Here is a 26,099-nt window from a genome sequence, read left to right as displayed (position 1 = left end):
TGCTAGTCTAAGATTAACAAAAACCCGTTATTATGAATAATTAAAACATTTTTGTAACTATTTTGAAACACTTAATTAAATTGTGTTATGAATGTAACGTTGTAAACTCAGTTTAATTTCAATTGAATATAAATAATAAGTTTATTCGTAATATTCTTCATTAACAAAGTCAAACGGAAAAAATGCAAACTGTATATCTACAGTTTGTTAAAAAAATCTTCAGACTATTTATTATCAATTGTACAAACATGTATAACTTAATATATATTTTTCTAAATCTTAGCAGTAAATTATGGATTGAGCTAGATTAACAAAAAACTCGTTATTATGAATAATTATAATATTTCTGTAACTATTTCAAAACACTTTATTGAATAGTGTTATGAATGTAACGTTGTAAACTCAGTTTAATTTCAATTGAATGTGAATAATAAGTTTTGATTGAGTGATGCATAACAAAATGTTTTACGGAAAAAATGCAAACTGTAGGTAGATTGTTAAAAAATCTTCAGACTATTTATTATCAATTGTTATACAAACATGTATAACGTAATATATATTTTTCTAAATCTTAGCAGTAAATTATGGATTGAGCTAGATTAACAAAAAACTCGTTATTATGAATAATTATAATATTTCTGTAACTATTTCAAAACACTTTATTGAAAAGTGTTATGAATGTAACGTTGTAAACTCAGTTTAATTTCAATTGAATGTGAATAATAAGTTTTGATTGAGTGATGCATAACAAAATGTTTTACGGAAAAAATGCAAACTGTAGGTAGATTGTTAAAAAACCTTCAGACTATTTATTATCAATTGTTATACAAACATGTATAACGTAATATATATTTTTCTAAATCTTAGCAGTAAATTATGGATTGAGCTTGATTAACAAAAAACCCGTTATTATAAATTTTGTAACTATTTTAAAACACTTGATTGAATAGTGTTATGAATGTAACATTGTAAACTCAGTTTAATTTCAATTGAATGTAAATTAATTAGTTTTGATTGATTGATGCATAACAAAATGTTTTAACTTTTATTTTACGAATTCAATTGTATCTAAACACAGTGTTTATGATGTAACTATGTATTCTAGCATTGTTTGTTTAAAAAAATAGACTCGTCGAGTTTCTTACGCCGGTTCTTCTCGGTGGGTGGGTCAGCGAACCGGTGGCAGGGACTTTATATTGACCAAAAACAATAAATAATCATATTCGTCAAAATTTTGTTTTTATTTGTTTTATAGTGTCGGATTTTTATGTTTCAAAGACTTTGTTTTTGTGAAAATTGTGTATTGTTATGTGAACTAAACTTAACAAACTCAGTTTTTACAAATTCAAGGTAATTGAAACATAAAAATCTGACAAGGATATCCTATCCCCATAATATCCTAATACACACATGCAAACATAAACGCACACATACACACCTGTAGAGTTTTATCGCCCCTATTTAAGATGGCGCTAGCTGTCGCATCAAATGTCAATTCGTGAGCCGTCAAACTCTTCTAAGACGCTTATCTGTCTACAAATATATACTAGTAATCTGTGGGCTATGTGGTCGCTGATAAATACCTAGGTCCACAGATTACTAGTATAATATATTTGTAGACCTAGGTCACAGAGAAATAGGTAGTGCAAAACTGCAAACAGCAAAAGAAACGTTTTACTTTTAACGAGTGCCGTGTGTAGCAATATAATGTGTGTGCTAAGTTAATTGAATCTAGTTAAATCTGTGGTTAAACCATATTTTTATTTTTTTAGGTCAACAAGAAGTATCAAGTATGTCAATTCAAAAGAAAAAAATATTTAGTTTTCAGGAGAAAAAATGTTTTTTAGAGATTTTAAAATTATACACCAATATTATCGAAAATAAAGAGACGGATACGAGGACTTTACAGCGAAAAAATGAAGCATGGGAGGCAATAACGTTAGCATATAATGCCAGTCCACACACATCTTTCCTAGTAAATATTTTTTTTATCTTATTAAAATTTCCACAAAACCGTTAGATATTATAAATTATAAATATTCTTTCAGGTCACAAGCAGACAATTAAGACGGCTGTGGATGAATTTAAAGCAGCGGCAAAGAGAGGCACACAACAAAAAAAGACAAAACCTTATGGCTGTAGGGGGTGGTCCATCTACTAGTAGCACAATATATACTAGTAATCTGTGTAGTAGCATCATCGCTGATGTAGAGAGTGCCATTGACTCGGACACTTTAGGTTGGTTATCTTTTTTTTAGATATTTAATTTAAACTGTGTCAATTATTATTCACCCTGAATTTCATAATGTTCAAGTAATGTCCACTAGTGTAGGACTGTGACACACGACCAACTAAAGCACATTCTGCAAGAGCCCCCCTAAAAATTGTTGATTTCTGTATGCAATTTTGTATATTTAAATAATTAGTTACACTAGGGGTTCTTAAAGTGTGCGTGTGTGCTGGTGCACCGTAGAAAGGCAAGAGGGGCATCGTGAGCTGATTCCTCCATCATTATCCGAATGACAAATATGAAATTAAATTTTAATATAAATTATGTAAAGCAGACAGCTATTAAATATTTGGAAATTATCATTCATCACCTGCTTAACCTCTGTAAGGTGTTTATTTACATGGGCGTGCCGAGGGGTATGGTATGGGGCCTAGCTAGGTAGAGTAGGGTGCCATGACAAAATATTGTGATGTGTAACTGCACTGCATGCTTTGCCATGATTTTGGCTTTTCATTTATAGTTGTTTTTGTATTTCTCTTCTTATATCTATCAGTGTCTTTAATATTCAGACAAAATATAAACAATAAATAATTTGAATTCAATTTTTGCAGCAAAAAAATCATTCAGTTCCGAAACTTCTAGGCCGTCCTCCCCTCAATCAGAATACCCTATCCGAGCAAACCACACTGTTGAGCCTCAAGTGGTCAATGACAAAAAACAGGAGGAACATGAAAATAATGAAACATTTACTTATTTAAAAGGTATAAAAGAACTTCTAGAAAAGACTTTGGATAAAGAAGAAAGCAGGAGAGACAATCTAAGACCAAAAAGAAGATTAATGCAAGAGGCATCAGTGAACAAACAAAAAGCCCCACAGAGTAGTAATGGTTGGTTTAATCTTTATGCTTAGTGGTTGGTTTAATCTTTATGCTTAGTTCAATTCATATTTTTTTTATAAAACATCAATGAGTTATGAGATCTTACTTAACCTAAGATTTTCTTATTAAGTATTTTTTTATTACCTACGTGATTGGCTTATTTGAATGGCCAATTTCAAGATGTCCCTAAGTCCGTTTTTAAGGATTTGCAATATCAAGGGGCAAACATTTAGTTTGCTTCTCAAAACAACACCTTATATCTTAGAATCAAGAATTATAGAAAAAATATAACTGTAGTTCTAATTTTAATTTCTGAACGCTTTGTTCGAACGCTTATTACAAATCAAATTAATAGTATTAAAGAAAATTATTGAAAAAAAATGATCTGGTACAAAGTTATTTGACTTAAGGACTCTTAATTTGGATTTAGGGACTTTATGCCGGACTAAGGTTTTTAATACAAAATATTTTGGGGTATAAATACATTATGAAAACAAACATTTATGAAAAGTACCAAATAAGGACTAAGGTCATAATGTGAGGATGCATATTTTAATGGTAGTGATGATGATGATGATGATTGATGATTACCTAATGTTTAATGTGATCTGCATAGAAGCATAATATTACCTTTGTTTCCTTAAACAACGCTGAAACTCTCAAACATGTATAGGAGTCCGAAGTTCTGTTCAGCACAGCACCTTCGGAACCGTGGTATACTGTGTTGCAAAATCTTACTTTTTGGTAGCATAGCATTAGATCAAAATGCATCACAAAAAACTAAAATATCCACACCTATCTTTTTAAAATTTGTTTATCGGCACTGGAGTCTGGAACCCAGCGTTTCACGCATTTTCATCGGTTCCCATTTTGAGTACCAGTGCCGGCAGCCGTTGTTTTATATCTCGGCTGCCGGCAGTCCACAGTATACTTACCGCCGGTTCCCATTACTGATATTTTTGGGAGCCGGCGGTACCTATGTATACTGCCGGCAGCCGAGATATAAACAACGGCTGCCGGCGCCATAATAAGAAAAAAAATTACAGTGTCAACTGTCATGTGTTGAAATCTGACAGGAGTCAGTTACTATTACTAGGTACTGTCATTTTAAAGTTTGTGTTGTGCTGTGTTTGTTGTTTATTGTATTTTTCTTATTTGGTTTACGGTAATTGTTATCTTAAGTTTATCGTCACGGTATGGTTTAATTTAACAAAAAAATGAAAGTCGGTGACGAATATTCTTCATATGAAGAGTTTGAAGAGGCTTTAAATAAGTATAAAAAGAGTGTTTCTAACGAATACTGGATTCGAGATGCTAGAACAATAGCAAATCAAAAAAGAAGATTTCCTGGCACTGTCGACAAAATAAATGAGAGCCTTAAGTACTATTACATACGATTGGCGTGTGTAAAAGGAGGTAGACCTTTTAAATCGAAAAATGACCATTCATCAAGAAAGTGCACGACTTTAAAACAGGACTGTGGAGCAACGATTTTCCTTCGCTTAAGTCCTTCTCAAAAGACACTTAAGGTAGTGGAATTGAACGAAAAACATAATCATGAAACATCCAAGTCTTATTTTGACTCTCTTTCTCAGCAAAGATTAAAATTGCCTAAAACTGTTAATGAACTGGCTGAAGAATGTTTAAAAGCAGGTGCCAACAAAAAAATAGTATTAGATCATATTCAACAACAAACAGGATGCAAAATCACTTTAAAAGACTTGATTAATTTAATACATTCAGTGCCACCGACTCACCTGGAGAGTCCACATAAATTTGATTCCAGTGCCGACGACTCACCTGGTGAGTTCAGTGTTTTTACTAATATTTCCAAAATGCATCCGTATTTTCTGCTTAAAATTATAGGTATAATTTTAAGCACTAAATATATTATGCTAAACTAAAGATTTATGCGGTGGGCCGGGCGTGGAGATCCCGTTTATTTTTGAAAGGAAAAAAATGTTCTGCAAAGTCTTGAACTCACTAGGTGAGTTCCCGGACATACATCCTCAAACTGTAAATATGTATATGTTAGAAAACGACGTCAACATTTAATAGCATCCAGGACTACCATAATCACAAGTATGTATGTGATATGGAACTAATATACAATAAACTAGTTTCATTAGAATCTATATATTATAAAAGAAAGTCGTGTTAGTTAATTATACCTGAAGTTAATTATACATTCATTATAACTGAAGAACGGCTGAACAGATTTTTATGATTTTTGTGTTTTCGGATTTGTCTTCATCGGGAATAGGATAATAAAAATGAAAAAAATAATTTTCCAAGGAAACAAACATGATATTATTATTTTGTATTCGATTTTTCATGTATTTTATTAGTTGTCACTCATGTCATATTTTCTATTTCTTGGATTTCTTTTCAAACGCCATCTCTGACACAGTAAAAACTAACATAAAGAGTTTGGAGAGTAATAATAACCAAATTTTAAAAGATGACAACCACTGCTTAAATTACGAAACAAACTTACCTTTTATTTTATCCAATTTTGCCATTTTTACAAGCTGAATAGTCCTAGACCAACACCTAACACTTTTTAATTGCGTTAAGCTTAGGCCAAACCTACACGACCAAAGCGACTGCGAAGCGGTAGCGTCTATCGCGCGGCGGACGCTGCCCATGTAATCTTATGGCGCCGTGCACACCTACGCGACCGCGACGCGAAATGTTCGCGTCGGCAAAGCGAAACATGCACGACAAATTGTCAGACGCGTGTTTTGAAGTGTACATAACAATGATGAAAAACTTAAAGCAGATATGTTACTACCGCGCGCGTTGTGACGATTTAAATACGGCCCAATTGGGCCGCCTGTTGTTTACTCTGCATCGAGCGCAGTCACGAACGTGCCACGTCTTGTCTTACCTAAATAAATTGAAAATGACGTCGTGCGTGTATCGAAAATGTACCAATTATGACTCGAAAGTAAACAAAACACATGGAATCTCTTACCACATGTCTTGATTGCATTAAATACCTCGATTGTTTACATTTTCAATTATTTTTTCGAACAATCTGGAAAAAATCGAATTTTCGTCATAGCTCAGGTGAAGAAAGAGACAGCCATACGATTCGACGTTTAAAAATAGAACTGTCTCTTTTAATGTAAATGGTTTTTGGTATCTTTTGTTTCGCTTATCTGTCAAATTTGTCAATGTTTGCAATTTTGAATTTGAAAATTGTTCGGATTTAAGCCGAAAAATAGTATGGACGTAAACTATCTTATATCTTTAAACGAGCAATTCTTGTATATAAATATATAATTGGAATCTCGGAATCGGCTCCAACGATTTTCATGAAATTTGGGTTTTGGGGGCGATAAATCGATCTAGCTAGGAATCATTTTTAGAAAATGTCATTTTATTAGTTTTTTTATCGAATACCGAGCAAAGCTCGGTCAAATAGCTAGTCTGTATAATAAGTAGAATATCATTGGTACATAACTAGACTTCTTTTTTAAAACCTTTTTTATATTATTTTGTACAACTCTTTTTTGATAGATTGTGTCATGATATTAAGGCACCTACCACATGTGCATGCTTGAATACAGTTTTGCTAGCGCATGCTTCTCGCATGAAAAGATGTAAGACTGACTTATCTACCACATGCATGCGCAAGCCACATTCTTGCCGAGATCGTCGGCGTATAAACAATGTTTCTCAATGAAGAACTATTTCTTCTGCTTTAATTTTCCCAGTGTTTGCTAGTGACAAAATTGATAATGCATAAATTTTTTTTTTCATATGCGATTTTTTCTATTCCTGTCAGAATAATCTTTCGATTTGATCTTCCACAGAGCGAGCAGAGATTTTTATAATTCAATGAATTCAGTTGCAAACTGACGTTTATAATTAATATTATAAAGCGGAAGAGTTTGTTTGTTTGAACGCGCTAATCTCAGGAACTACTGGTCCGATTTGAAAAAATCTTTCAGTGTTAGATAGCCAGCTTATCGAGGATACGACGGATAGGCCTGCCGTGAATGGGGGCCCCTAAGTCTATTTACTGGAGTTGAAAAAGTTTTAAGTCCAAAAAGACCCTAAGTCAGTTCAGAAACCAACACCGGCATCCTTGTCGGCAACCGGCGCCGGCAGCGGAGGCATACCCTAAAATTTAATGAAATTCTGTCCTTCAATAAACACTATTTTTTCTTATAAAAACACTCAAATAAAAAAATAAAGTCTTCTCCTTTTTCTACTTTTTTTATCTTCTTAATTTTCTTCTGTCCTCAATAAACAACAATATTCAAAGACGTGGACTGAGGGCCTTTTTGGACTCAGGATCTTTTGGAACTCCAGTAAATGGACTTAGGTTTTTCAATGCTTAGCAAAAAACATACTTAGGAATGGTTTAGAAATATTTTTGTAATACAGACCCATAGACAATGACTAGCTGATTCAGCAGTGTTGATAGTGCATAAAATCCGTAAGTGGACTTAGGGACATCTTGAAATTGAATAATATCGGCAGATGATAAGACAGCTGTTTTTGCACTTTAGTTTTCCCTCGTTTTTTGATTCGGTCGCCGCGTTCGAAGCCCCCTAATAAAAGCTGTGCAATAGCTTACAAGATCGAGTATCACTGGAGTAATACATTTATATTATTTTGCAGCTTTTCATGAAGAAATAGACGGGGACAAACACTTCGCGTTATCTCTAGTACCGACTTTGAAACAGATGAACGACGACCAGAAGCTTGCTGCCAAGATGAGAATATTGCAGACACTCCAAGAAGTCAGAAAAATGAATATACACCAGAATATAATGTATGTGGAAGATAACATGGAGGACGCTTTGAAAGTTGAGTACTTGGACGAAGATAATAGTGATAGTAGTTTCTCGTAGGCCGTGCATGGTTTAAATATTGACCACATAAATTGAAGAGTCTTGATAAAATGATGTAACAGTGATGAAACATCTGACTGCTGGCCAGCTCTGGATTTATGCATAAGCAGTATAGGTCATGGCCTATGGACGGCAGCGTCCTAGGATGGCGGCAGAGTTCGTCCTAGGGGTGGCAAAATGGCCTATAGTCTATACTATATACCTACTCATAAAAATATAAATCTGGCCCTGCTGCTGACCCAAGAAGTGGGAACCATGTGGTAGATGAAGGCGCAGTGTAATGGTTTATATCAGCCACTGCGCAGTCCTTGTGCTGCCGGCATTATTGCCGTGAATATTTCTGCAGCAGTAACGACGCGAGTGTGCGTTTACACTCACCCCTCTACATACTTGCCGCGTCAGGCAGCGGCAGCGGCACATAAAGTTAACATACCTAGCGGAATGAGGCATTTTCTATTTTTTTTAAATTGATTGTCAAACAGTTTTCATTTTAGTAACTAAATGGCGTATGGGTAGACAACTATCGGTAATACCATTATGAATTGCTACAAAACTGGGCAAAATAATGTAAAACTTGATATAGTCCGTCAAGAAAGTGAAGAAATTAAAAAGTGTCATTTCCCTTTTTTCTTAGATAGATTTGAAAGAGATGATACTACGATGTTGCCACTTTTTAATTTCTTCACTTTCTTGACAGACTATACATTTCAATTTAAAAAAGACGCAATAATATTCCAATGAATAGTATAATAAAGTTATTACAACGATGTTTTAGTTAAAACTCACGAAAGAAATAGCCCTATTTACCGTTATTCACACCAAATGTCCCAGGAATTATAGATTTTAGTTTTGACAACATCTTACCTGCACTTGTGCAAGGTAACGGATATTTTATGGCTAATATTTTACCAATAATGAACATCAAAAACCCAAATAACACAATAATTTGGAAAAAAATAATAAAAACCACACCAACAATAAAAAGTAGAAGAAGTGTCAAAGTAACATGCCCGCCAAAACTGTTTGAGTTGTCAGTTTTCAGTTTGACAAGTATTATATTATGTCAGCCAGTTCCTAAACTGTTACCAGTATACTGGCCTAATCGCTTAGGTTATACTTACTGCTCTGAAATTTAAACTAGAGGGACGAAGCAAAAAAAACATAGTAATATATGGATATGTATAAATACATATTACAGTTTTATGTTAATATTGTGCTAACGGAAACTAGGTTTAAGATATGTTTTGATTATACTACTAGGTTTAAGATATCTTTATAGAAACACAACCCATATGTAGTCAGTAATGCCAACCTGCAGATAATTTCGGATCGATGGGGAACCAATGGAAAATCTAGAAGTGTCTATCGTCGCGCCGTCTGGTGGAGATTAAAAAAAAAGAAAACAACCCATAGAGCAGTGTTTCCAAGTGGTCAACATTTTTTTAGGGTTAAAAAATAACATTCTTCAAAATTAACGATTTAAAAGTGGAAAAAATTTAATGACTATCACGTAGACTACGTTATTTTGCCGATGGGCGTGAATTTCAAAATTGTTTAACATCACGCGGGCCACAAATAAAGTCCCGGCGCGGCGGGCCGCGAGTTGGGGATAGTGGCCATAGAGCAACAATCTCGAGGTCTGCAGTCAAACGAAACCGAAATTGATTTACGTCTGTGTGTAAAAATTTGTTTACGTATAGACTTACACAAGCATCTTTCTAAGAGATTAAAATATCGACGTCAAACAGATGAAAAAAATTAGTTCTGCTGTCATGCTGCTGTCTCTTTTTACGACGGTATTGGTAGAATTCTGATGGCGGTAGCTTTTGTACAAATGCCTCAATTGCTACCTTAGATAATGTTCCCCCATTGGCCGCTCCAAAGATAATAAAGCGTTGGCTTTCCTAGACTAGATATTCTAGTAATTATTTAGTTTCTATGAAACCATTAGGTTATAGATCACACTGGTTTGTGTAAAATGTATAAATAAAAAATAGATTCAATGTAAGTAAATAGGTCCATATTAATATTGTATCCCTTTTGCAGATTACAGATGTACTTACCTAATTACAAATACATTTTTATTACTTATATTAATAATTTTGTTTGAATTATTTTTAACAATTTGGGTTTTTATTTTAAGAAATCTTGTGACTTTCAGTAGGTAGCGCGTACGGAATATACACGTTACTACGTTATGTTCCTGTTGAGTAGGTACTTAACTCATTTCAGGGTCAATGCGGCTGGGCATATTATGTTAAATCAAACTTTTTAGTTAAACTTCATAAAGGTCGGGTTAGGAAAGGGTGTGAAGTTTGGATGTCTTGCCACCTATGTGGTTTGATTTTAGTACCATTTACCAAGTATAACATAACCATTTATAACCTGTCAATTTATTTTGCAATAAATAATGTTTTAATAAATAAATAAAATATTTTGTTCTCCTATTTTCTTCGTACTTAACATAATACCGACATATACCTACATCACTACAGAAAACAGTTTCTTGTCAAAATGGCAGTTAGTTAAGTAATTATAGGGCCCTTAAGCAGTATTAGCCCAGGGCCCCACAAATTCAAGATCCGCCCCTGGGGCCCTGATACGTCAAACTTATAACACCCTCTTTTTTGTCGGGGGTTAAAAAAAAGCTGACCTTGTATTAGCCGTTCAAATACTTACATTAGTAGTAAAGTGACGTCTGTAACTATAGGTACGTACTTTAAATGTAACAATATTATTTAAAAAATATGTTGGTTGGTTTGACTCTTGATCAGTATGAAGCTGTATGGTCTATGGAAGTGCGCATATTACAACGATACCGAGTCAGCTATAGTCTATTCTCTATAGTAGTACGAGATACGACTGCAGAACTGTGCAGGTATCGAGTACACGCTTAATACCACATTTTTACAAATATTTATGATAAGGAGAACACATTTCTACTGGGTGGCACCCCAGTGGGTAGTACGGAACCCATCGTGCGCGAGTCCGACTCGCACTTGTAAATATAATTGGACTTACGACGACGACTTATATATATATATACTTAAGTATATATATATATATATATATATATATATATATATATATATATATATATATATATATATATATATATATACTTACGACGACGACTTATATATATATATATATATATATATAAGTCGTCGTCGTAAGTCCAATTATATTTACAAGTGCGAGTCGGACTCGCGCACGATGGGTTCCGTACTACCCACTGGGGTGCCACCCAGTAGAAATGTGTTCTCCTTATCATAAATATTTGTAAAAATGTGGTATTAAGCGTGTACTCGATACCTGCACAGTTCTGCAGTCGTATCTCGTACTACTATAGAGAATAGACTATAGCTGACTCGGTATCGTTGTAATATGCGCACTTCCATAGACCATACAGCTTCATACTGATCAAGAGTCAAACCAACCAACATATTTTTTAAATAATATTGTTACATTTAAAGTACGTACCTATAGTTACAGACGTCACTTTACTACTAATGTAAGTATTTGAACGGCTAATACAAGGTCAGCTTTTTTATAACCCCCGACAAAAAAGAGGGTGTTATAAGTTTGACGTATCAGGGGTAGAGATGGGCACGTACCTGGGTATTTACCCATCTACCCGGTATTTACCCTCACGTACCCGGTAAATACCCGTATCTACCCAAAAGGGCGGGTAGATAAAATTCAATACTTAAGTCACAACCACCTCAAGAACGGTAATAGCTAGAGAGTTGAAATTTTCACAGATTGTGTATATCCGTTGCCACTATAAAAACAAATACCAAAAACAAAATAAAATTAATATTTAAGGGGGGCTCCCATACAACAAACGTGATTTTTTTGGCCTTTTTTGCTCTATATCAATAATAGCAACAGGTAGGTACTTGAAATTTTCATACAATCTTTAGTTTTATCCCCTGGATCATGTTGACGTCCCTACTAAGTATCTTATCTTGTACTTTTATCGAAAATCTAGTACTTTTAGAGAAAAAATATCTACTTTCTTTATTGGAAAACTTATAAAAGATAATATGAGCGATTCTTACACAGAGACGTAATAAATCGATTTGCCGAAGACCCTCGAAAATTACTTTTAAAATAGACGATGTATAAGTACCTGGTTAAAGAAATTTTATAAAAAATATGTAGGTAACTATAATTTTTTTTATTATTTATATATATAATACCTATCTTCTATAAAATCTGATTTGCTTTGATTTGCTTCTGATTTTTTTAACTTCACATTCTTTTTTTTTTTTTTTTTTTATTATCTGCTAGCTAGATCTGCTAGCGATCTGACTTCTAGACATTGAACTAGTCGTTTTGAATTTCTTCTTTGTATGGCACGCACCCAAGATCTTGTGGGGCTCGTCTTTTTAATCTTTTGAATGTTTGGTTTGGTAGAGTTTCTTCAATTTTTGCCAATATATTAGGATGTGATTTTATCCTTTTACAATAGTTTTGGAGGAAGCCTTTAATTTCCTCTTTTACATACTTGATTTTTAGATAATTGTGGATTTGGCTATTCGTAACATAATATGGGGCTCCAGTTATTTAACGCAGTCCAGTTATTTAACAGTAACGCAGGGTTTTAGATTGGAATCGTTGTAGAATTTCTATGTTTGATGTGGAGGTTGTGCCCCACAACTGCATCCCATAGGTGCAGATGGGTTTGAGTATGCTTTTATACAAAATAAGTTTATTTTCTAGTGATAGTTGTGACTTGCGGCCTATCAGCCAGTAAAGCTTTCGTAGCTGCTTAAGCCTTTCTTTTGTTCCATATATGTGTTCTCCATGTTATTCGTCTGTCGAGATAAATTCCTAGGTATCTAACATCGTTTGACTGTGGTATTTTTATCCGATTAAGTTCTACTTCTGGACATGTTTCGTGTCTTAATGTGAAAGTTACATGGACAGATTTATTCTCGTTGGCTTTTATCCTCCAATCTTTTAACCACTTTGATATTTCGTTTAAGGTTCTTTGCAATTTTGCCGATGCTCCATGGGTTGTTTGGTCTACTGCGAGGATTGCTGTGTCATCTGCGTAAGTGCCTGTCAGAGCTTCATCAGTACTTGGAAGGTCAAATGTGTATAGAAGGTAGAGATAAGGGCCCAATATACTGCCTTGCGGCACTCCTGCTTCGATTACATGGAGACATGTGACACTATCTCCGTACTTACCTTAGAAATATCTATTGTTGAGGTATGCGTTTATAAAGAGGTTGAAGTTTAAGGGTGGCTTTTTACGAACTTTTCACAACAGTCCACGATGCGATAATCGATCGAAGGCCTGTGATATATCCAGAAAAACAGTAAGATTTGCTTTCAAAAGCTTTTTGAACTTCTTCTACCAGTCGGTGTACCTGCTCAATACTCAATAGTCCCATGCGCTTGGCGAAAACCGAATTGGTGATCGGGTAACAGTTTACTAGCTCTGATTTCTGGCATCATGCATTTCAGGAAGAGTATTTCTAAGACCTTGGAGAGCACTGGCAGAATATTTATAGGCAGGTGAGATTTTTCATCCGATGGATCTTTTCCGGGTTTGGGGATTAATATTATAATCTCTGCTACTTTCCATTGCTGGGGGGACAATTTTATTAAAAATACACGCGGAATTGTATGAGATATTTGATTCCATTTTCTGGTAGCTCTTTTAGTATTTTTGGTGAAATGTTTACGCCAATTTTCATGCTGGGAAAGATTGTTAAAGTGGTTCCCCCAAACGAGGATATACCATTGGTGACTTTTTTGTGGTGAACGCGCTGACTTGTGTTTTGGTGCGGTTAAATTGGACTGAGTTACGTCTACCCCATTTCACCCCGAGAAATATGCGGGAAGTCACATTATCTGTACTATCATCCGCATAGCAATGAATGCCGTTGGTCTGTAACATGTCATTGATATGCTGTATGAATAGCGTAGGCGACAGCACACAGCCCTGAGGGATACCAGCATCAACAGGAGTATCAGAGCATTCACCATCAACTACGACTGCTAAGAAACTTGTGACCCACTTGCATAATTTCTTGGGAACTCCATATGATGGAATCTTGGATAATAGTGACTTGTACCATACCCGATCAAAGGCCTTCGCGATATCCAAACTGACAGCTAATACCCACAGTTTCAATCGCCTGAGTCAACGATGAGCTAGGTACGCCAAGAGAACCGAGCCGAGCCTTAGTAATCCCTGAGCGTCCAAGTGTCGAATGAGCTGGCTATTGATGATGGACTCCATCATCTTCGAGAAGAGGGAGATTATAGCGATTGATCTGCTGTTGGAAGAATTGGAACGGCCACATTTTTTAAGTATCGTGTTCACAAAAAGCTGTCTTTCAAGAAGCCGAAACTATGTGAGATAGATAGTTGAGCCAAAAAAGACGCGTTAAGACCGGAGCCAACTCTGGAGCACTCACTGGAGCTACTTGCATTGAGCGCTGATGAAACCGAATATCCGACATGACGCTTGTACATCGCGGTATGGTTGGCGGTTTCCGCCCTCATCATAAAGGGTCGAGTTGGACGCAAAGAGCATGTCAAAAGATCGGCATTCTCTTTTGCGTGTTGAAGTAAACACAGTGCAAGCGCTGTTTCACGCCAGTTTTTTCGGAGTCGACCCATTCGTACCGAAGAATCGCTCTCCCACGGTTAAAAGGGAAAAAAAATCTTCTTTTAATTAACGCACAGGCCAAGAACTTTTTATATTTGATCATTAGTTGCGTTTACACAAAAACAGTTCTCATTTGCATAATACATTAATTTGCATGTACATTGTACATATATAGGTGTCAAGACTGTAAAGGTGCCTCTTCACAATGGACTATGCTGGCCCACTACGAGCCATCGCCATTGTGTAAACAGAGTAATGGTGTATGATGGCGGACGATTTTCAGGCGTGGCGAGCAATGGCGTGGCCTGCAGTGGGTCATCGTGCCATTGTGTACTGGCTATATAACAGACAAGATTTTGCACACGTGTTCCTCTAATGAAGTAGACATCCACTATAATTGTAAAAAAACATAATTGTAAAACACACACACACACACACACACACACACACACACTTTTTAGTTAGTTCATAATTATGTTACTTGCACGGACGTAAAAAAAGTACGGACGGATTGCCATTAAGAAATGAGTGAAGCACCCTTAATAAGCCCAGGCGATCATATGTACACATCTTGCACAAACACTCGCACTGTAATAAGCCGATCGTACCGCCATTACGCAATTAGACTGCATCGCGGTGACACGTCTTTGTCATTCATAAATAAAAATAAATATGCCATCTTGTGTTGTAAAATGGTGCAAGAACAATACAACCTTACACAAAAAACATCAAGGAATAATATTTCATAGGTAAGATAACATATTTTTAAAGTATTTTGATAAAATAATGTAAATATTAATTCAACTTCAACAGGTCAGTAATGTCCATAACAAAGTGGGGAAATTTTCCCCAAACCGGGGAAAATTTTAAATTATTTTTAAATAATCAAATAATTAATTTTATTGTCTTTTATTAGTGTCATGTAAGTATTTAGCATACTATTGACCAGTAATTAGGCAGGAATACAATAATAGGGGTGTAGACAGTAAACGAAATCTAATACAAATTATTGTTTTTTTGAGAGTTTGTATTATAGAATTACCGAAAATGGACATATTTTACTTAATAACTTTATAATATTTTTTATATTTAATAAGTGATTTTTTTAATTGAAATAAGAGTGTATTTATTTTTTATACATATTTTTAGGTGTAACAAAATACTTATGTACTATCAGAGAAGTTGATTCCTATGCAAATCGGGGACATAAGTAGTTTGGTTGCGTTACGTCAAACCCAGCTGACACATCACAATTAACATTGAATTGACATAAGTATTCGACCAAATAACGTTGGTCTGTCAATTGCATAGGAATCAACTTCCTTGGTGGTACATCTGTAAAATAAATATATTTCCTAAAAATAGTCTACATCCCTATTAATTTCTTAATTTACAAAAGTGGATATAATTGTTGTTTGACGACCTCTGTGGCTCAGTGGGTGGGCTGTCGCTAGCTCAAGCCGGGGGTCGCGGGTTCGAATCCCTCCCACGGAACAAAAAGTTTTCAAAGTTCCTGGGTCATTGGTGTGTATTAAATATGTGTATCATATAATAAAAATCTTAAATATATGTATAGTATAACAGTATTAAATATATTTCCGTTGTCTGGTACCCGTAACACAAGTCCTTCAGGTACTTAGCACGGGGTCAGACTGACGTGGTGTGAAGCGTCCATAGATAAAATTGTTGTCTTAGATTTCCTTCAGTAGTAGGGGAGGGAAGGTGCTATTGGTGTAGTCACCCGAGCGTCATTGAGACCTAGTAGGAATAAAAATATTGAATGGACCTCTAGACCAGGAATAAATTTAACACCATGTTAGGTGATTTGATTTGACGTTAGCGCATGGTAGAACACTCGATAGCTCTAACAGGCCGTTTACTGATTTAACAAGCCATTATTTATTTAACATTACTTGATTGTTTGATGAAACGGGTTACGGGACTTAAGTATCTTATATCTTTTCGTATACAGGTTTCTTATATAGGTTTCGGGGGCGATAAATCTGTCTAGCTAGGAATTATTTTTAGAAAATGTCATTTTATTCGTGTTTTATCGAATACCGAGCAAAGCTCGGTCAAATAGCTAGTAATAATTTTATTATTGTAAATGTTTGTACATAATCATTATTACTAATAATGTTATGTAAATAATATACTGTGTAAGAATCGCTCATATTATCTTTTATAAGTTTTCCAATAAAGAAAGTAGATATTTTTTCTCTAAAAGTACTAGATTTTCGATAAAAGTACAAGATAAGATACTTAGTAGGGACGTCAACATGATCCAGGGGATAAAACTAAAGATTGTATGAAAATTTCAAGTACCTACCTGTTGCTATTATTGATATAGAGCAAAAAAGGCCAAAAAAATCACGTTTGTTGTATGGGAGCCCCCCTTAAATATTAATTTTATTTTGTTTTTGGTATTTGTTTTTATAGTGGCAACGGATATACACAATCTGTGAAAATTTCAACTCTCTAGCTATTACCGTTCTTGAGGTGGTTGTGACTTAAGTATTGAATTTTATCTACCCGCCCTTTTGGGTAGATACGGGTATTTACCGGGTACGTGAGGGTAAATACCGGGTAGATGGGTAAATACCCAGGTACGTGCCCATCTCTACCCCTGATACGTCAAACTTATAACACCCTCTTTTTTGTCGGGGGTTAAAAAAAAGCTGACCTTGTATTAGCCGTTCAAATACTTACATTAGTAGTAAAGTGACGTCTGTAACTATAGGTACGTACTTTAAATGTAACAATATTATTTAAAAAATATGTTGGTTGGTTTGACTCTTGATCAGTATGAAGCTGTATGGTCTATGGAAGTGCGCATATTACAACGATACCGAGTCAGCTATAGTCTATTCTCTATAGTAGTACGAGATACGACTGCAGAACTGTGCAGGTATCGAGTACACGCTTAATACCACATTTTTACAAATATTTATGATAAGGAGAACACATTTCTACTGGGTGGCACCCCAGTGGGTAGTACGGAACCCATCGTGCGCGAGTCCGACTCGCACTTGTAAATATAATTGGACTTACGACGACGACTTATATATATATATATATATATATATATATATATATATATATATATATATATAACTAGCTGTTGCCGGGGACTTCGTCCGCGTTAGCGTAGTAGATCACATCCCAAGTATTTTTTATTGTACAAAAATATTCAATATACAGAATGGACTTTCCTACGACTTTATTATATTATATACCTAGATGTTCCGCGCGGCTTCGCTTGCGTGATTTAGGAATTTCACGCAACCGTGCAAAATGCAGCAGAAAATACCCTATGTCCCTTCACGTGGTCTATTCTTCATGTTTGCCAAATAACATAAAAACTCCTGTATAGTGCGTCAAGAATGTCTAGGAGGCGAAACTTTTTTTTTTAAGCAATAGCAACACTCTTTTGACATTTGTCCCTTTGTTGTATCAATACTCACATAAAATTTACAAAACAAAGATTTTCAATTTGCTTAAATTTAGTTTACAATGTGAAAACTTCATGTTACTGTGATTAATATGAATAACTAGCTGTTGCCCGCGACTTCGTCCGCGTGGACTTTAGTTTATAGCGCGCAGTGTCAACAAAATTTGTATCAAATTTAAAAACTTTTAAAAACCCTGGTAAGTGGTACCCCTCTTAGGGCCGCGCTACACCGGAATGGCAGCGCTGAAAGTGCTCGCCTCGCCGCTGCCATCCGGTATAGCGCGGCCCTTTATTAATCAAAATACCCAAAAACAGCTGTGCAGTGTGCACATAATCTATACTAATAATATAAATGCGAAAGTATCTCTGTCTGTCTGTCAGTCTCGCTTTCACGCCAAACGCCAAAACTACCGAACCGATTGTAATGAAATTTTGTATACAGATAGTCTAAAGCCTGAGAAAGGACATAGGCTACTTTTTTACTGGAAAAAAGGGTTGTCAAGAGGTGAAAATGCGTAAATTTGTTCAAATTAAATTAGTTCCAAAAATTCATAATAGATGGCGCCGTGCGTCTTCTACATCGCTGACGCTTGCCCAAAAGTCTTTCTATAAGAGGTGATATCATATTACATTTAAGTTTCGATTTTTTTCGATTGTTATATCTATTCTACGGTATTAAATAACTCAGTACTTTATCTGTGCAGTGACGTAACCTTAAACCTATCAATTATAAATAGTTTATGGGTAAAGTTGTGTAATTGGGGGGCTAAATAAGCTTTAAAATTTGCCATAAAATATAAAGTTTAATATTAAAAAATGAAATACTTATTGTGTGCACACTGCACAGCTGTATTGATTTAAGGGGTACCAGGGTTTTTTTTATAAAAGCTTTTGACACCAATTTTGTTGGCATCGCGCTTTATAAACTGAAGTCCACGCGGACGAAGTCGCGGGCAACAGCTAGTAACTAATAAGTATGATTAGTTCTATGTTACAATGAAGTAAAAAATAAAACGCCATCTGTTGAATCGTATTAGAACTAAAATGTTCATTGCATCTGTGGCGGTACCCACAATTCGCCTAACATTCCTGCATCGCGCTATCGAAGTTTTCTGAGCGCGTCGGTATATATACGACAGCTGAGATGTATCACGTGGGCTTAGGCCTGACCGAGCATACCACCTCGCTCGGTCGGAAGATCTTCCTTTGTGGCCACCACGCATATTATCCCACATTGGTGACCCTCGACAGAACACGCCTCCTTCATTATCATCACTCCCCGCCCCTCCGCATCGCGCCAGCCAGCATCGCTTCATCGGGTACCTCGTCCACTAGCCGCAATGTACCGCGGCCTGGGCGACTCCGCATCGGCATCATCGGGCTTTCTCACTACACCGACCGGTCAGCTAGCAGAGCACATCTCTCCTGGTCAGCACGTAGCATCGGCCCCGCACGGCAGCTTATCCGACTCACTGGATCCCGTGCAGCAGCTTACAGTTCCGACTCACTGGGACTCACTGCAACAGTTCCGACTCACTGGAACTCACTGGCACTGGCGACTCAAGCGACAAGACTTCAAGATTCGACCTCCGGTCTTCGGGAGGGAGTGATGTGGCGGTACCCACAATTCGCCTAACATTCCTGCATCGCGCTATCGAAGTTTTCTGAGCGCGTCGGTATATATACGACAGCTGAGATGTATCACGTGGGCTCCGGCCTGACCGGGCATAACACCTTTGGCCTCCACGCATTATCCCACACATCGATATATTTCTGGATTTTTTATAATATTATACATAAAATATATTTAGGATTTTTGAAATTTTATTTTAATACACATCCAAGACCCAGGAATATTGAAAACTTTTTGTTCCGCCTGCGGGACTCCTACCCAGGACCCCCGGGATGAGCGCTGGCCACGCGCAATGCGAATTCATTTTCATCGATATTTTCATGGAAATAAGATATTTTAAGTAAAAGACGTGTCATAAGACTTATGACACGTCTTTTACTTTAATCCATACTAATATTATAAATGCGAAAATATCTCTGTCTGTCTGTCTGTCTTGCTTTCACGCCAAAACTACTGAACCGATTGCAATAAAATTTTGTACACAGTTATTCTAGAGTCTGAGAAAGGACATAGGCTACATTGAAAATTTGAAGATTTTCATTGAAGAAAAAGGGTTGGCATTTGAATCACGCATTATAGGTAGAGTCGAGGGGGGAACGTTGGCATTTTATAGAGGTTAGTTACCCCCATGTTACCCCTTTCAAATGACACCTAATTTGTGTCTAGGTGATGCATAGTTTTTTTTTAATACATGTTTGAAGTTACGTGTGACGGAACATTATTATTTGTTAACATGTCTATAATATTAATTTTTCACTATAGCTACGTTTTGTTTTACGCGTAATTTGTTGTAAAATGTATTTAAGTGTCATAAATATAAGAACAGTATACAATTCTTAGGTAATTAATTATAGCAATGTATCACTCCGTGCTGGCCCAATACGACTTGATTGGGTTAGGTTAGATTGCTAAGGCGGGAGCGTAGCGCAGCGAAGCTCCCGCCTTAGCCATCGTGGTTATTTTTTGTGAACCACCCAGAAATAGAAGCCCCGCGTAGCGGGGCTCCGTGGACTAATAATTAATTGAAGCCAGTTGTTATAATATATCTATAAAAAATATAGGGGGTGCAATTAAACCTTTAGTTAGTTTGCCAGGGTGCAAATTTATTAAGTGCCTATAATTTGTTGCCCGCAGATGCCCGCAGCATCGGAGCTGTTTATTTACAATATAAGACATACTTTGAACCGAGTTTGCCCACACCCAAAAAAGACTAATTTTATCGTAAGTCCACTTATTTCGTTGTTTTATTTAACATAACCTCAAAAACTAAAAAAACATTTTTCGTGGTAACTACCAAATTCCTAACTTTAGGGAGGGGGTAGGGGGTTCCCCCCTCGCCCCCTCCTCTCCCGCCCCTCCCTATAATGCGTAATTCAAATGCAACCCCAAGAAAAATAGTAAAACGCGAAAATATGACTGAAATTCTCGCGTCCATATTTCCGATTCTGATCGCTCAATCGCCATAGTAGCAGGTTTGTTTTATAAATTTTATTAGTTACTTTTATTCTATAATGCAATTTTAAGTAGCCTGAGTAAGTATTATGTAGTATAATAAAAAGCGCGTTCAAATAAGCCCTTTCATATAATTTCCCCCGTTTTTTCCACATTTTCCTCTATTTCTTCGCTCCTATTTTACTTAGCGTGATAAAATATAGCCTATAGCCTTCCTCGATAAATGGGCTATCCGACAGTAAAAGAATTTTTCAAATCGGACCAGTAGTTCCTGAGATTAGCGCGTTCAAACAACCAAACAAACTCTTCCCAATTATAATATTAAAAGTATAGATTGGAATTTCAGAATCAGCTCCAACGATTTTCATGAAATTTAATATATATAGGGGGTTTCGAGGGCGATAAATCGATCTAGCTAGGAATCATTTTTAGAAAATGTCATTTTATTCGTGTTTTGTCGAATACCGAGCAAAGCTCTGTCAAATAGCTAGTATGAGATTAAGCGAGATCGCAGACGGCACACTTTTTGTGTGTGCCATCACACAAAAAGTGTGCCGTCTGAGATCTCGCTTAGGGGTTTACATTGTATAAAGTTCAATCTTGATACAACGAAAAAATATGTAAAATTTCATTTTTGTATCACTACAGAAATGAAATTCTACAAAAGCTTAAATGTAAATAAAGAGTTTAAAGTAGTTATGATTGAAAACATAATATATTTTGCCTTTTTCTAGTTTTTTTACACCATTGTACTTTTAGCGTTTGAATCTGTCCAACGGTTTTGGAATATCCTTATTCTTCAAAAATATAGTACTCTCGTCAAAGTATGTGTTAAACTTTTTGTAGTCTCTTCTCTTCTTTGGATCCTTTTTACAGTATGATGGTGTTAAATTTATCATGAGACCTGTAATTTCAAACAATAATTATTATTATCCCTTAGCACTTCAGTTGTATATTAATTCGTTTTAGTTCATTTTGGCAAATTGATGTAAAATAATAATTCTTTAGTGTACTTGTGTTGTTATGTTATTTGTCAGCATATTCACTCATACCAAGTTTTTATAGATTTATCACCAAACTAATATTTAGCAAGCAATACAAGCTCAACTTGTCTTTGTCTAGCATAATGAAAAAGTCACATTGCAAAGAAAGACAGCAAATGACCATGAATAACATGCTGCGTATAGCATAAGAGGGGAAAAATAAAGATATTTACTTACCTGCTTTTTGTGCCATTGTGACTAACTTTCCGATTTTCTTCTGCTGCCTATGGCACAATCCCGTGATTCTGCGTGGCAGCATGCACCCATCAGATCTGACAAACTGACTCAGTATCAACACATCTGTGTGTTTAACGTCCAACTGAAGAGCGCACATATAGCAGGGGTTCCCATGTTCGTTCCGCTCTATAGGCGCCAACTCTTTTATTTTCTCCGCGCGAACCAGAAGGTCCGTGTTGGGAGACTTAACAGTCACTCCTTCGATAGTTAAAGTCGAACCTTCTTTACGTTCTACAACTATAAAAACGTTTTAGGTTATAATTATATCTTCGAAGATTAAGGGAAAATAAATAAATCAACTTACGTTCTTTTAAATTCAAAGCTTTAGTGGTATATAAGGTTCGGATGGATAAAGGAGTAATTCCACATTTTAGCAGAGACCCAACCTTTGCAAGGGAAAACATTATATACTTAAAAACAATTTATTTTATTAAATTTTATTTATATTGCTCAAGATTATAAGCATTCTCCTTCTTCTTCAACAGGTTGACACTTGAAAGATGCTGTCACCTTGACTTTTGACAGCGGTATCAGATTTTTTTAAATTTCTGACCTATAAAGTAGGCAAGGCAATGCCTCTTGAGCGCTTTCGAGTTACGATTAATTTAAGGATACGGTCCGGAGTAGACGTAAAACTATTTCTATAATATCGTCACAAAGCTTCGTGCTATGAGACGATACCATTGGACGATACACACAGACTGCACGAAGCACTACGCATGTGCGGCCGCAGCATAATAGCTTATGCATCCAAATCCATGTGGATCCTGAGAAAAGTGAGGTACGGTATGTGGTACGGTACCTGTCTATTTAAATCTAATAAACCTCACTTTTCAACCGTGAAACTTGGGTTATCGGATTCGGAATTCGGACATAATATTCTATAATCTATACTTACAGTAATTTTGGGCAACTTTGAATTGCAATTTAATTGTATTGTTCAAAGTTAAGCCGCAATTCAAAGTTACCCAAAATGAGCGTACTCTTAACTCTATACAATATGTAATATATAAATATCTACATCTTTAATGATATTAAATCCAAGTATTTACAAACATAATATTATCTAAACACTAAAACATACAATCTAAAATATACAAATATATACAAACTTAAAGTATAAAGCTATAAAAAGAAAAACTTCCCCAGGTCGTCCCCACCTGGCAGAGTGCCCAGCAAGCTAAAAGCATGGCCACGTTGGATGGCAATTGCTATCCGCTGTGCCAGGTAGCTCCCGGTTCTGGGGTCTCGGGTGGCTTCAATAAGCTTCTTAGATATCTGTCTAAAAAACTTATGTATGACGGGGCAAGTGTGTCGACACAAGTAGCGTCCCACACAAGGGCCCGTCCCACATTCCAGGGGACCAGGGTCATTCCATCGGGTCTCTTGCCATCGTCGCGCGCCAAACCGGAGGGCTCCAGTATAGCTGGCATACCGGCGGTGACAAGAGCCCGACGAATGAGGTCATTCAGGCTGTGATGCCGCAAAAAGCGTCCAGCGCTTCGCGAGCAGCACAACCCGTGGTGATCGTAACTGTCTACGTGCGCGCCGCAAACACACTGATGGGGGACGACATGGGGAGTACCAAGACGCAAGGCAGTGGCTAGGCGGAATGTGTTACGGTCCAGCAATGTTCCGGTGTTTTTAGATGGTAGTGCCTGCAGCCAAGCTCCCGATTCCCACCTCTCCACAGCCAAAAGTCGAGCCCGTTCTGCGACGCTGGTAGACGTGTTTAACAGTTTATTACGCACCAGTTCGCAGACGGGCCCGTCCCAGAGCCTTTGGGAAAATGTGTTCTCGGGGACCTTACTGCCGGCACTAGCAATGTCCCAGGCATCCTTGGCCTCGTCAGCAAAGGGCAAGACGAGGGTTCTAAAATTCTGGCTATAATTGCGCGATTTGCGTGGACTGAGGACAAGTACGCCGGTAATGCTGTGTCTGATGTTTTTCGTATTCCCAGGCCACCGAACCTTACGGGGAGTGTAGCTTGGGTCCAGGAACGTTCATCAAATTTTATGTTTAAAATTGTGGAAAGCGTATGTCTTAGGGTGTCATCTAAACTATGAAGAAGTTGTGGAAACTTCCAGAGCTGACAACACCGCAAGACATACGTAAATTTGGGGACGAATAAACAAAATCGAATCAAAGTAAATGCCATGTGACTGTTAATTTGGAGAAGACGGTCTAAACTTTCAGTAAAATTTCGTAATTTTCCATTTATATAATCCGAAAAGGAATCGGCTAGAATGGGTGAACCCAAGAGAAAAAGTGAATCCTTTTCAATCACTGATAATTCTGGGGAGACGGACTTGAAGCTGGATATTATTCCGTCTCTGTCCTCACAATCATCGGGGATGAAAAGCTCACACTTCGCCAGGTTCAGACCGAGACCTATAATTTGGAATTCGCGAATTAGGGTCTGAAAATCGGAAAATAAAGAAAAATAAAACTAAATATCTTAGATACATAATATTATAAAACAAAGTCGCTTTTTTCCCTCATGTCCCTTTGTTCCACGGAGCTCATAGCTCCGTGCTTTGTTCCCTTTAATGTTTAAAACTACGCAACGGATTTTGATGATTCTTTCAGTGTTAGATCATAGCCCATTTATTGAGGAAGGTTATAGGCTATATTTTATCATGCTAAGACTAATAGGAGCGAAGAAATACAGGAAAATGTGGAAAAAACGGGGAAAATTATTTGAAAGGGCTAACTTGAACGCGCTTATTTCAGGAACTACTGGTCCGATTTGAAAAATTCTTTCAGTGTTAGATAGACCATTTATTGAGGAAGGCTATGCGCTATATTTTATCACGCTAATGGCCCGGCCGCACCTGCGTCTATCGTACGAAGCATCGACTACGTATATGCGGCCGTGGCATAAGACTAATTAAGTATAGGAGAATGTGGAAAAACGGGGGAAATTATTTGAATGGGCTTATATTGTCGCGAACTACTTTAGGAGAAATTTTTATGGTATTTGGCACAGATAAAAAGTAGACCACGTGAAGGATCATAGGCTATCAATTTTAATCATTTTTTCAGTGGCTATACATATATTTTATACCCGTGCGACGCCGGGGGTAGTAAGTATAATATAATATTTGGTCGTAAGTCGAAACTAGTAAGTAATGTAAGTCGCAACTCGCAAGTCGTAAATCGTAGTGCAAACTGCAAAAGCGCTCTTAAGAAAAAAAGGCGGAAAATTTAATTAAACCTATATTGATCAATTAGTCCTTTTGGCTACATTTGCACAAGGCATACGTGATACGACATAAACTGTAGTCTGTACCACTGGTCCACTGAGTAGGTACTATCCTACGTAGACGTCTTACTGCTTACAAACCATGGTTACAAACCCACCGGTTGAATCATTATCGGTGGCGGATTTGGGTACTTTTTTAAATAATACATAATAATAAATAAAGATACATTTATTAATTTATGTTACAATATGACTTAAATAACTGTAACACAAGACTTTTACATTAATTTGAAATATAGAATTAAAAAAAATCTATAAGTATTCTATATTATTAAAAGTAAGAGATAAAGATGACAAAGATAGTACTTACATTTAAATTTTGGATATTCGAGCCCATTGAACGGTATATTATAAGTTATTATTTTCTTAATAATAAAACCAATAATAACATTATTATAAAAGCAACATAAT

General features: G+C 36.4%; 2 protein-coding genes and 1 long non-coding RNA gene across 7 annotated transcripts; 2 read left to right on the top strand and 1 right to left on the bottom strand.

Moving 5' to 3' along the window:
* The first annotated feature begins 822 nt into the window (after positions 1–822).
* On the top strand, positions 823–10,917 carry LOC121733436. Its single transcript, XR_006036557.1, has 3 exons — positions 823–1,565; positions 8,722–8,730; positions 10,907–10,917. It is a non-coding gene; the product is annotated as an uncharacterized LOC121733436 (long non-coding RNA).
* On the top strand, positions 1,571–8,420 carry LOC121733429 (myb/SANT-like DNA-binding domain-containing protein 3). Of its 5 annotated transcripts, XM_042123691.1 has the most exons (6): positions 1,580–1,692; positions 1,773–1,975; positions 2,049–2,158; positions 2,189–2,238; positions 2,842–3,117; positions 7,744–8,420. In XM_042123691.1, the coding sequence occupies exons 2-6, from the start codon at positions 1,793–1,795 to the stop codon at positions 7,974–7,976; spliced, it is 852 nt and encodes a 283-aa protein (XP_041979625.1). In that variant the 5' UTR covers positions 1,580–1,692; positions 1,773–1,792; the 3' UTR covers positions 7,977–8,420. The 5 variants fall into 5 exon arrangements, with proteins under 5 accessions (XP_041979624.1, XP_041979621.1, XP_041979622.1 ...); XM_042123690.1 differs by having other exon boundaries at positions 1,571–1,640; positions 2,049–2,238; XM_042123687.1 differs by having other exon boundaries at positions 1,579–1,692; positions 2,049–2,238.
* Positions 10,918–21,839: 10,922 nt separating the features above from the next.
* On the bottom strand, positions 21,840–22,883 carry LOC121733431 (28S ribosomal protein S18a, mitochondrial). Its single transcript, XM_042123694.1, has 3 exons — positions 22,728–22,883; positions 22,364–22,660; positions 21,840–22,047 (listed from the first exon to the last, which is right to left on the bottom strand). Exons 1-3 carry the CDS (start codon positions 22,825–22,827, stop codon positions 21,899–21,901), a joined length of 546 nt encoding a protein of 181 aa, XP_041979628.1. The 5' UTR covers positions 22,828–22,883; the 3' UTR covers positions 21,840–21,898.
* Between the last annotated feature and the right edge of the window lie 3,216 nt (positions 22,884–26,099).

The sequence above is a fragment of the Aricia agestis genome, chromosome 13, assembly GCF_905147365.1.
Source record: "Aricia agestis chromosome 13, ilAriAges1.1, whole genome shotgun sequence".
NCBI classification, from domain to species: domain Eukaryota; kingdom Metazoa; phylum Arthropoda; class Insecta; order Lepidoptera; family Lycaenidae; genus Aricia; species Aricia agestis.
This window is presented reverse-complemented; position numbering and strand designations above follow the sequence as displayed.

Coding starts and splice junctions, on each gene's coding strand:
- LOC121733429 (XM_042123690.1), top strand. CDS start 1,793: ATGTCAATTCAAAAGAAAAAAATATTTAGTTTTCAGGAGAAAAAATGT. Junction 1,976..2,048: donor GTCCACACACATCTTTCCTA/GTAAATATTTTT, acceptor ATATTCTTTCAG/GTCACAAGCAGACAATTAAG. Junction 3,118..7,743: donor AGCCCCACAGAGTAGTAATG/GTTGGTTTAATC, acceptor ATTATTTTGCAG/CTTTTCATGAAGAAATAGAC.
- LOC121733431 (XM_042123694.1), bottom strand. CDS start 22,827: ATGTTTTCCCTTGCAAAGGTTGGGTCTCTGCTAAAATGTGGAATTACT. Junction 22,661..22,727: donor AGCTTTGAATTTAAAAGAAC/GTAAGTTGATTT, acceptor ACGTTTTTATAG/TTGTAGAACGTAAAGAAGGT. Junction 22,048..22,363: donor CACAATGGCACAAAAAGCAG/GTAAGTAAATAT, acceptor TTGAAATTACAG/GTCTCATGATAAATTTAACA.